Genomic DNA, 12,463 nt, shown 5'->3' on the forward strand with positions numbered 1-12,463 from the left:
ATAAAATACTTGAGTGGCAAATTGAACTTTCTAGCTGAGAAGGAAACTCAATGATATAACAAAACTGCTAGTGGATACAGACAATTTTAAAATTAATGGCAAAGGAGAAAAACAACAGATTTAAAAAACCAAGTGCTAGAATTAGAAGGAGAATTAGGCCTAGGCCACTTGTGCTGCAAAGAAAGAAAAGCCAAAAAAGCAAACCTAATCCTGCTGCAAATCACTAGTTCTGAAAAACAATTTTAAAGGAGCCATAAGGCCACTGGAATTTCATTACTATTTTATTTAAACTGACATGTACTTGATCACCTGCTGCCTTACAAGCATAGAAACATATAAGCCTGGTTTCTGGCAGACTTTGTAGCAAAACATTTCCCATTTCTATGACTTTCCCTGTGTGGCCTTCTAGTGTCAGATATTTACAACAAGAGATTTTATTTCTTTTTCTCTATAGTGGAAGCATTAATTTGGGTATTTGCCACCACTGCTGCTAAGTATTTTTACAGAACTTATGGAAACTTGTCTTCTCTTTCTACCCTTCTCATATTTACCTCAATCAGCAGAATGTCAGAAATCTATCAGAACAGTAAGAAACAAACAACATTTTCGCAGGCTAAAAACTACCAAGCTAATTTCAACTAGCCTAGTTGGGGAATAATTTAAAAGACAAATATTAACTTACTTGTACTATCAGAGTAAATAGCATCTTTTCCAAACATGTAGAGTTCTCCATCTTTTGAAACTACAGAACTGCTTCCATTATTGCACGCTGTAGATATGACAATCTTTCCTTCCATTTTAATAATTTTTTTAGGCTTATATGGTTTTGACTGCCGTCTGCTTTTAGCTTTAAATAAATAAATAAATAAGTTACAAGTCAACCTACCAAAAAAAAACCAACCCCAACAACAAAAACATCAAAGGCACAATAACATCGTCATATAATCAGGAGTTAGTTTTCAGGCTGCTACCGAAAAAGAAAAAAACAAACAAACAAAACCAACCAAATAAAAACCCACAAACAAACAACCCCCCCCCCAACTATATGTACCATCTCTTGGTTTAATTTTTATTGGATTATATGGGTTCCTCTAAAAAATTCAATGGCAAGCAAAGTCATGATTAGATCAATATCTTTCAGGAATGATTCTCCAAGTATTTCAAACCACTTATTATTATTAATTAATCTACCACAACATAACAGAACACCCTGTTTCCTAAAAGGAAGTATTTAATTTAATATCACAGCAGATCACAGCTTTGAGGCCCCTAAAGCTATCTTTGTCTTAAAATTGAACCTGAACATAAAACTTCAGAGACCAGAACTAGGAAATTTGTTAATTTTATATTGAAGAGGTATTTGTTAAGTCTGAAGATCAAATTTATGTCTTCTTTTATGTCTAAAGAATTCTCCTTGATCAAGGCACAGAAGATCATGCTTCTACAATTTCTAATCCATGTACCTCTCCATTAGTTGGCAAAAAAAAAAAATAATTCCAAAGTTCAATAAAACAACAATGGCCTCTTGACCAAACTTATGACTGCCTTTGCTCAGAACAACTGTAAAATAGTACTCCCACCACACAATCCAAACTGTGGTAAAACAGAGATCAACTTCTGTAGCTGGGGGAGGCAGTGGCACTGGTTGTCAGGAGCTGCGGCTGGCATAAAATTCATCCCAAACGGCATGTTTACATATTCTTGGAAAATGTTAAAACTCTTCAAATTAAGAAGTGGTTAAGAGGCTTTTATCAACCATTGGTCAAGTAAGCAATGATACATACTCGATTCACCATCCTCTCCTTTACTAGCAGAACCTGTGAAGAATATGCTTCCATCCTCAGCAACAAGTAAGGCATGTGAGCCATCATGTCCAACAGAAAACTGAATAATCTTTGGAGATTTTGTGATTGGGAGTTCAACCCATTTGCCAGCTGAAGGGCCACCTTGTTTGATTCCAAGGCTCTGATATTTGCCAGTATAATAAATCTAGGAGAAAACAGTTTATCATTTTTAGTTATGTCACAGCACTTCAAGCTCATATAATTTTTAAAGTTGCATTTTATTTAAATCCTGTCATTTCAAACCATACAGAACTTTTCCTGACTTTGTTTACACCATTTCAATAGCTTTATCCTAAACTCATCAATTTTTACTTAATGGGGAAAACATTCTGATTAGAATTTGCTTGTTTTGAAATGTGCTTTCTACTGAGCCACAGAGTCAGTTTTCATATATAATTGTTTGGCTAGATGAGTTGAATACTGTTTGTGGGAAGTTAAGAGAAGGTAAAATTTACAAAGGTGCTAATACATCATTTCTAGACGAAGGGTAATTTTCACCCCCAAGTCTAAAACAAAGCCCTTCACTCTAAGACTGACAGTAGAAATTTCTGTAAATTCAAGCCATGGATTTCTTAATGGTTCCAACCATCTGTTTATGTTTTCAAATAACTATTTGCCTTTTAGCCTTTAAAGTGGGCTCTTAAAAAAGTATTTAAATACAGTCACAGACATTCATTCTAACATACTAAAAAGGCAAAAATAAATTATGGAAAATAATAATCAAAAACCACATAAAAATCTACCGGTGCAATTTGCTATTTACTACAGAACATTTTCAGTACCTTTCCACTAGCAGTTTTCATCAGTGCAAACTCTCTTCCAGCACCAAGGACAGCTGATTCCTCATCAAACCCTGTACCTGGGCAAGTAAGATTGTGTTAAGTGGACAGTTTAATCAGGCAGTTTCTCAGACCAATTACCTACCCAGCTCTGCTAGGGAGAGTTTGTCATAACAAGTGATCTAAGAAAGCTACAAGTGAAACCAAATTTTGCTGCCACAAGAAGGCTTACTGAACTAGACTTCATAGAGTTGCTCAAAGAGGAAAAAAGAACACATAAGAGCAACTGCAGTTGGTCAGTTGAAAGGTCCATGTAGCCAAATATACTTTGGTTCTGATAGAGCCAGAAGTAGACACCTAACAGAGCAAAAACACCCCAAAGCAAAGGCCAAGTGATATCCAAAATACTTTCACAGATACTAACAGTTCTTCATCTCAAATTCTGATGCAAGTGTTTTTCAATCCATTTCTTTTCCATTAACCCAGTCAGTGGTCTTTTTAACTTGTTGACTTTGACCCACAGCAAGGAGTTTCCCAGCTTAACTGCATGTTATACAAGCACTGTTATAAAGTCCAAGCTTCAAACAACTACATATTTATTATACAACTAAAGGAAAATACTGGAAAACTGTGGATAGTGCTACAGAGAGAAAGGTGGTTCAAAATGCATGTATGGATTTGACTATGAGTCAAATAACACCTAAGCAGTTTCACACCCCTTGTACCTCTCCATGTGTTTATAATACCTTCCTGTATGTAATAAGAGACAAAGGGAAGAGCAGCCTTTCAGCTCTATTGTTTGAATTACCAGGCTTGTTATTAACCTTCAAAGAAGAGGACTTACTGATAATGTGCAAATCTTTCTCCAGATCAAACAGTGAGATGCCACAGGCATGTAAGCATTTTCTTGCAAGCTTCAGCTGCAGTTCTTGTTGCAGTACCGGCTCAGTACTTGTGGCAAATATTCGCACTACAAAGCCATCCTGCAATAAATATAAAAATCTACTTTATAGTATATAATAAACACATTAATTTACTTTTCAAATCATAAGTGCACCAGTATAATACTATTTCAGAGTAAACTGTCAGAGGACACATTGATAAAATAACATTTATTATAAAACAACATTACAGAGGAGAAAAGAAGAAAATGGCAAACAGGACAAGGTGAAATAAGTACCTGACATACCTTAAGCATATATTGAGTTCTATGAAAATGCTATGAACACTATGAAAATAGTAAATTGCTATAGAAATAATTAACTCTGAAATTCACTATAGTAATCGCATTTTCATAAATATTTACATCTATATTTCAAACCCTTAACCGCTCCTGATTTGGAACCCAAAATTCTGCATGCTGAGTGACTCCTGTAGAAAGTAGTTAAAACAGTTTTCTGTTTAAAAATGCAGATGGAGTTGTTCCATTACATGGGAAACGCATTAATCCCGCTTTTCTCTTAGTTATACGTCTGGCATCTTTTGACAACCTGATCATATCCCATCCCTGTTTTACAGCTTTCTCAGTATCAAAAACCAATTCAGAACTAAGAATGTAGTAACTGTCTGCTGAAAAAACACACAACAACCACAACAGTTTTGACCCTAGTAGAAGCACTTCTTAGGGCTTCCACAGCTTTGGCCAACAGGTAATTTTCATACAAAACTCTACTGCAATGTAGTATATTTCATCTGTCTTCTGTTAAAACTAGCTGAAATTCCCCAACAAGTTCCAAAGCAATTACATAAAATTAAATTAGGAAAAAAATTATAATTAAGCTCTACGAAGCTTATCCCACAGAGATCTTCTAACATGTTAAAAAGATATTATTCCATCGATAACATTTTTTTCCTGAAAGAGCACTGACATTTTTCTTAAAACTTATCTGAAAAATCCATCACAAATCAAAATCGTGTGAATAAATACCAAAATACTGCTTTTTTATGCACAAATATGGCGGTTTCTCATTATTTCTAGTTACATGGATTTCTTCCTTAGTTGTGTTAGTGAAGAAAAAGCCAAACATTAAGCAAAAAGGAAGTTATAAATATTGTAAAACAATTCAGCTGAGAGAAAAATAGTCAAGCCATCATATGCAAAACTTACATCTCTAGATGCTGCTATTTGATTAATATATTCTCCATCAGTGAAAAGGATATTCTGCCCTTCAGTATGACAATCTGTGAGAGAAAGATGAAGTGCACTGCATCAGTTTATATTAGCATACACACACACACACACACACACACATCTCTGCTTTTGTCTAATTCAGTTTTACTGCAATCAGATTATGAGATTTCTAGTTTGTCTAAAGCGAGATCACACTGTTCTGGTAATGTATTATTTTACACTAGGATCTCCTGTCTCACCGAAAGCACATAGTACTCCTTAGTTACCATAAGAGTTATTACAGAACTTTCCATTGTATGAAATGTAAGTGGTTACACCCCCATATTTAACTGCAAAAAAGAAAAAAAAAAAAAAGCATTTACTATTCACTTGTGAGTTATAACAGAACTAAATTCTAATTTTCCAAGACTGTTAAGTCCTTTCCCAAAGACCTTTTTTTACATAAGGACCATTATCTTTAAAGAAACATTTCCTCGGTCCAGCATATAAAACCTACAGAAATAAATGAATAAAACTTTCCATAATTCATCTCATTTTTTCATCACTTAATAATTTCACCGAACTATGGACTGAAAATCTAGGGGGGGCATTGAAAACTATAAAGCATATACTTGAATACATCACACATTTATTGAAAATAGGTCAGCCAATTCCTAGAAAAAAAGGTAGGAAAAGAATTCTACCCAAAGTAAGAGAAAAAAATCACTTTCTCTGTAAGTTTAAACACATGTCCCTACACCATTTCTTCTTCCCTTCCTGATCTGTGGATGGAGCTATGAACAAAGAGATTGATATTACATGGTTTCTAAGGTGCTTCTCTCATTGATTACACACAGGAAAGAGACCTCTTCCAAAAATACTACAGGACAGCTACTTCACACTCCAAGTATTTGCTTCATAACCTCAACAAACATCCAGTCTCAGTTATTTTAACTACTAAATTTTATGTTAAATGAAGCACATCTTTCTAGCATAACTAGCAAGTTTGCTATTTTTTTGCTACCTATAAGCATTAAAAATAATACAGCTGAAAACCCCCCACAGTATTTAGAAATCCATAAACTTGTTTACTTTTTCCTGCTAAACTGCCCTGTCCAGTACAGTGTATTACCAGGAATCGAATATGCATTAGATAGCCTTCTGTGACTCTCACATCTTTAAGCAAAGTACCTAAAGTAGACAACCTTCCCCTTAGAGCAGACCCAGGTATGAATCACAGAGGGTATGCAGCAAGCAGGATGGAGAACAGCAAATACACTGAAGTTTGAAATACTGCTCTCTCAAAAACAATCTCAGATTGAACAACCAAAGCCAATTCACATTACTAATTCTCTATGCTGCAAAATTATATCAGTGATAAAACAAAAGAAATTTCAATAACTTGACATGAAGTCCCAAAAATAATCTAAATGACATTTCTCAAAAAGTTACAGGAAGTTCATAAGTATTTAGATTCCTTGAGTGACTGAAAATTACATGCTCACACAAGCAGAACAGTCAAGGAAATAGAATAGTCTGACCACCAGTTGGTCCATATTACACTGTTTAACCTATTGCTTGAGTCATTTCAAGAAGAGGCGAGTCTCCCAGCAAACATTTTTGGGGGTTGGTCATATGTTTGTTAGATGTGTTCAAAGAGGATATCTGGAACAGGGATGCTTTTTTATTTTAAATACATGTTCTCTAGAAGACTTCTAAAAATTAGCACTTTATTAGGTAACATCCAGGCCCAACATTAAATACTAAATTAATGGAGAGAGTACAAAATGGAAGGCAAATGGAGTATTCGCAAAAACTAGGACAATATAGTGTTCTCAGCTAAGATGGAACTCTTATGATAATTACTAAGTCTTATTCAACCTGACTTTGGAAATTACTCTAGGGATGAAGATAGCCAAGGTTTCTGTCTGGAGACTGCTATAAGAGAAAGGACTTAAGTTTTACTCATAGTACATAACTACAGACATCTGTTAATTACAGCCTCCTTAAATGCTTCAAGAGAATATGACTGTCAACCATCACCTTCCACATTTATATAGTGCATATATAGCGCATTCTCTGCCTGCTAATGAGGCAGGCCTTGAACTCATTTAGGCTACCCTCAGATAGCAGTACCTTTCAGACTAAGTGAATAGTCCTGAGCTCCAAAATGTTAATTTGTAGTTTCAAATAACAACGAAACCATATAGCATGTGACTTCAACTTCTTCACCTGAATACAGCAACTGCTCTAAGGTATGCAGTAAGCATTACTGCTAAAAGAAATGTTCAAGATGAAAACCTCTGTAAATTCAGAAATTCAGGTCCAATCATCTAGGAAAGCCTCACAGAATTCAGTTTTTAATGATATATGGACTGAGAAAACAGATGCACAGTTCAGGTACAGTATAAGAAGCTTGGCAAAGGCATTAGATACCAGATGTTGACACACATTCTGGTAGTTCCAGATACAATGCTAGATTTGCTATATCATCCATCAGAGTGAAAAGACTGCTCTTTAAAAATAGAAGTTTACGGCTTCAAGAAGCTGGTCGATCCTACTGTCTGGGAAAGGAGAAGATAATGTTCCATAGACCTCTGACTTCTAGGGTCACAAGACTTCTAGCTACTCCTAGCTGTTAGGATCAACACCTAATCACATCTCCTAATGAGCTCCTAATCTCCTATGCATCCCCTGTATGAATAAATTCTAATACCTTATTTAAATGCACTATCATCAGCCAAGGCATTTGAAAGAGACCAATTCCAGGCAGAGCCATAGCTGAATACCATACCAACTAGGAGCAAATATTTCCTCTGTTCAGCTGTTAGCAAGGTTACTGCCCTCTAGTTCTATTCAGCATGGCTCTTGAGAACTACAACTTGCAAGTCACCATAAGATTTCAGTGGGGCAGCTACTACTTCAGAGTTAAGTACCTACTCAGTTTTCCTCAGGTCACACCCCCTCCCCCCTCACCTTCATTTCTTTCCTTCTAACGGGAAACTAAAATAACCAGAAATGTACCCCTTGGCATTTGTTGTAGCCAAAAGAACAAGGTCATATCTGCTCACAACGTAACACTGAGATAAATGTGTAGAAATGCAGAAGGCAAAACAGCAAAATTCAAGGACCGAAATAAAAATGGCTGGGGTTACAAATAACATCTAGCACCCACTTTGATGCCATCACAAACCATACAAAACACAACTGTGCAAAAGAGTTTGAGGTATTTGCTTTTGTAATGGAAAATTAATATCTTTTTGTTTAGAAGGCATACTGTCATTTACTTTGTGCCTTTTTTTAGTATAAATACAAGGCAGTCTTGCAGAATGATGCTTGTCACTGAGATTTGCAAAAGCAAGCTAACAGCTTAGAGGGGTAGACTTTAAATGTGTTCAAGTCTCTCTCAAGACTTGTATGAAGAACACTGATTTGTTTACAAATGGTAACATTATTAAGGACCTCAAAGGACCCTACTGGTTGAAGAAGTTGTCCTGAGGTGAAGAAAGGTGAAAAACCACCCTAAAAGTCATTTTGTCAGATCCTTGAATGTGCTCTCACCTAAATTTCTAATACAGCCCCACAAAGAGCAAGAACAACTTAAACATACATTCATGCTTCAAGGATGTGCAGAAAGTTGCCTGGAGTAGATTCTACATTCATAATTTGTTTCAAAAATTACTGTTTGCATTTCAAAGACAAAAATCCTAGAGAATTTTTCTGAGGTTTCAGTCAGCGGTTTCTTATTTATGTCAGGATGAAACACAAAATCTGTCTTCTGATTATAGAATAAGCCTGTCATTGTTTGATCAGATTTTCTTGTGTCCTTCTACTGTTCATGCGAGTGGCTAAGAACAGATGTGTTTCACTAGGAGGCCATTAAAGCATGTTCCAGGAACATTCTCATTTTCTAAACAGAGACTGAAGTTATGAGGCTCTTCTGAAAAAAGCCAACAAAATAAACCAAAACAATACAATAATAACAAAACAAAACAAAAAACCCTATCCAAACAAAAATAAACCTAAAAGAAATCCCTAAACAAATAAAGCAAAACCCACCACCAATACAAACATCAGAAGTATGGTCCATCAGCTTTCATTAACTGCCTTGGCTTTTTGGATACATTTTTACTTATATTAAAAACCACATGGTTTTGTTCACAGTTTATAACTACCTACCTGTAAGAGATCCTGGAAACAAAGACATATGTGAGCCAAACGCTCAAAGTTCAAATGAGGAAGAAATAAAAATTTTTAAGAAGGAATTTAAGCTCATCTTTAAATTAAGATGAACATACATTCTAAAATGCTGCAATATTTTTCCAATAGTTGGAATAAGATGCAAGGCCTCTAAATGAAATACTGCAGCTGGTCCAACGCACTAAAGTAATAAAATAAAGAAATCTGATCTCAAAATCTCTGTCATCTCTAAATCTCTCACTTTTTTTTCTGCTTGCCTGAAAAAACATAGCATGTAAACAGTAAACTATAACAAACTTCTCATATCTGCAAGGTCTTACCTGGCAAAGCAACTGTACCGTCTTGTTCCAAAGTTTCAGGGTTTATTCTTATGGCTGTCATACTGTGATTATTCGCATCTCTATATAATAAATAACCCTGGTAAGAGTAAAAATATATATATTGGTATGAAAATATTCTTAAATACATCAACAGGTATTGTTAAAAGGGAAAAAATTGCAACCATTATTTTAGGTATTGTTTTAAAATTTTGGAAGTCTCTTACATCATATTTGCTTCATTTTGATAATCTTTTGGGTACAGTCACTGTGTGGGTTCATACATCTGTACAAGCACTCAAAAAACATCACATACATTTATAGCTATGTACAAACCACATGAATTCTATTCCTTTCCAAACTGATAAAACAGTCTCCAGAATGAATGTATCCGCACACATTTGTATTGTGCCAGTATATTTTTTGGTGATCTGTTTTAACACTAAATAAAACCAGATTTCATGTATGTGTACATACATATATATACGTATGATAAGTGCAATGATAGAATATGTATTTGTAATTAATGATTTCACTTCAGAAGTGTGGCAAGGAGTATACTTAAAATCACACTGGGACAATGAGATCACTCAGCTAATAGTAAATATATACAATAAAAATTTCTCACTAGTTAAAAGTTTAAGGAAATTCAATGGTCTCTGAAATGTAATTTTTTTTAATGTTTTGAGGACTTTTTATAACGAATAACAAAGGTATAAGAAAAGGTGGCTGATATTCTGGAAACTGACTAACTCTAAAAAACATAAACCATCCAAATATAGTTAACTCTGCAGCGGCAACATCAACAATTATCTCCAGTCATTGTTTACACAAGCTCAATCCTCCCCCAACCAGAACAGCATTTCCTTATTTTACTACAAATGTTTTAAAGTCAATTCATTTCCCTAACAGGTATTTCAAATATTTTTTACACTAGTTTCTTGCAATAGCACATTTTTACATCTACTGACACCCACTCAAAAAGCAGACATCAAGTGACTGTACAATTCATAAACTGAGGAGTTAAACCATCATATTTTGAGAGTCTTTACAATGACAACACAAAACAAGGACACTTCATTACTCCTTTCTGTATGCCACTATAATCAGATGTTCATCTTCCACAGTTTAAAAGTCATTCAAAAAAGTCATGGTTTTTATAACTAAAGCCAAAGGAATGACAAAAATATCCACGTAACCTTACTCTAAGCCAAAGTCTACCTAAATTACTCATGAGGGATGGGGAGGGCCACACGTTTTATATTTTAAGTATTCACCTACCTGAGCATAACCTAACCAAGACTTTTTTTCTTTTCTGTTTTTGATGCGGGATGTAGAATTGTATATATGGCCCTGAAAAGCAAAAAACTCCAGTCATTTAACAAATATCAGACTGAAAACTTAACACATAATCATTTACCATCTAAATAACAGTCTTCAACATATTGTGAAAATTCTAACAAAATGCTGTCAAATTCTCAAAGAAATCATCAGAAAACTTCACACAAACTGTAAAAGAACTGATCATTAGTAAGCTACTGAAGATTCTCCATGGAAACAGGACATCATAAAAGTTAAATTAAAATATTAATTGTCACTCATCAGATGAGAAGTAATCACATTACCCTCACTGTCCCGCTATATCCAGAGCCAATTTTGTAAAGTCCATCTTTACATAAGAGATAGAGGAAAAAACCATCACTCTGAAGTAGGCACTGGTCGTCATCATCTACAGATATTTCTTTCAACGGCCACTTGTGCATCAAGGCTGCCTTCTTTATCCCATTACTGAACCAGTCCTGGATTTGGATTTTGCCCACCAAAACTGCCTGTACACTCCTCTGAAGAGAGTTTAAAATGGTTGGCACCTAAAGAGTAAAAGAAATAGTGAGTGAAAAACATTACTATTTTTGGAATGTTGTATTTTCTGTTCTATCTCCAACTCAAGAGAGACAAAGAAATACCTACTCATCTCAAAAACAGTGAGGGGGAAAAAGCTAACAATTAAACAACAGATCTTCTCAGAACTCATGAGAAGTACTCATTTATATAAATTCCCAGAAAGAGAGAAGTTTTAGTGCAATACCTGAATAGTCTGACAAGCATGGCTGCCATTATTGGTGAGGATTGCAGAGATTGCTTGCAACGTTCTTCCTGTCTCTCCCCATGCAGCTACCAAACTGAAGAGGCAAGCGCAGGAAAGTGCTGTCAAGGACTGTCCTGTACTGTCATTCATTCCCGTGCTACGGACAGTTATTTCCAGAAGCAGCTGGAACAGGGATTCTGCAGACAAAACACAGCCATTAAACAGACAAGTCATGAAATCATACAAAACAATTTGACAGTCAATGGGCAATTAAACTTAGAAAATACATGACACATCTTTCTTCAGTCATTATGTTTAGCCCTAATTTCAGACAGAAAATAAAGCATCACAATCAAATAGACCTAAAATATCTTTAACTTTTCATTCTTTTTCAGTCGGAAAATGTCAAGTCTTGATAATCACCATGGCCAAAGAAGAAAAACTACAAGTTCTCTGTTACAGTAGAACACATTAACAAGAAAAGAGCCAGAAGGAGTTATCTGACCTGCCTATTCAGTCTACCTCATCAGTGAGATGATGTGTAGGTCTTGACCAAATTTCTCTACTCTTTCTGACCATTACCCATGTTGAAGCACAATCCCCTTCACGGAAACGAGCATTTCAAATCAAAGCTTGAAAATTATTTTGATTGTATGCCTCTTTTCAAGCATACATGTTTAGTGACTGAACATCTGTAGCAATCAAAGTGTGAACAGAAATCCACCTCAATTTTGTTGACAGCAGATACAAATATAATCATGAAGGCAGATATCAAAAAGTGTTCTTCGAAGTTTTTTAATACTCTGTGCATCAGTACAAAAATAAAAGTTTTCTGTAGCAAATTATGATCAGTCTTTGGAAATGGAATACTGTTAAGTCATAAAATATGGAAAAAATACATAAAGTCTGCAGATGTTTTTAAAATTATTTTTAAACAACACATGCTACAGCCTAGCCTTCCCTATGGTTCTATAAACCAGTAAAAACTACGAATCAACAAAAGATTATTGGATTTTAACTTAAAGGACATAATCAATCATGCATGCAAAGGCATCAGGAGTTCAACTTGTATTTTCAATATCAATAAAAACAAAATTAATTTTCAGTGAAGTTTTTGGATGGCCAGA

At 35.0% G+C, this 12,463-nt stretch overlaps 1 protein-coding gene across 16 annotated transcripts in view; it reads right to left on the bottom strand.

The window, feature by feature from the left end:
• The window catches only part of MYCBP2 (MYC binding protein 2), a 178,923-nt gene that overhangs the window by 129,297 nt on the left and 37,163 nt on the right, over nucleotides 1-12,463 (bottom strand). For all 16 annotated transcript variants that reach the window (XM_064645933.1, XM_064645942.1, XM_064645939.1 and 13 more), the window contains exons 5-13: nucleotides 11,337-11,533; nucleotides 10,876-11,118; nucleotides 10,532-10,603; nucleotides 9,254-9,350; nucleotides 4,731-4,804; nucleotides 3,468-3,606; nucleotides 2,627-2,703; nucleotides 1,785-1,989; nucleotides 683-847 (exon numbers count right to left, since the gene is read on the bottom strand). In XM_064645933.1, the coding sequence (XP_064502003.1) occupies nucleotides 683-847; nucleotides 1,785-1,989; nucleotides 2,627-2,703; nucleotides 3,468-3,606; nucleotides 4,731-4,804; nucleotides 9,254-9,350; nucleotides 10,532-10,603; nucleotides 10,876-11,118; nucleotides 11,337-11,533 (1,269 nt within the window). The remainder of the gene's footprint in view (nucleotides 1-682; nucleotides 848-1,784; nucleotides 1,990-2,626; nucleotides 2,704-3,467; nucleotides 3,607-4,730; nucleotides 4,805-9,253; nucleotides 9,351-10,531; nucleotides 10,604-10,875; nucleotides 11,119-11,336; nucleotides 11,534-12,463) is intronic.

This window comes from Pseudopipra pipra, chromosome 2 (genome assembly GCF_036250125.1).
Source record: "Pseudopipra pipra isolate bDixPip1 chromosome 2, bDixPip1.hap1, whole genome shotgun sequence".
In the NCBI taxonomy this organism is placed as follows: Eukaryota; Metazoa; Chordata; class Aves; order Passeriformes; family Pipridae; genus Pseudopipra; species Pseudopipra pipra.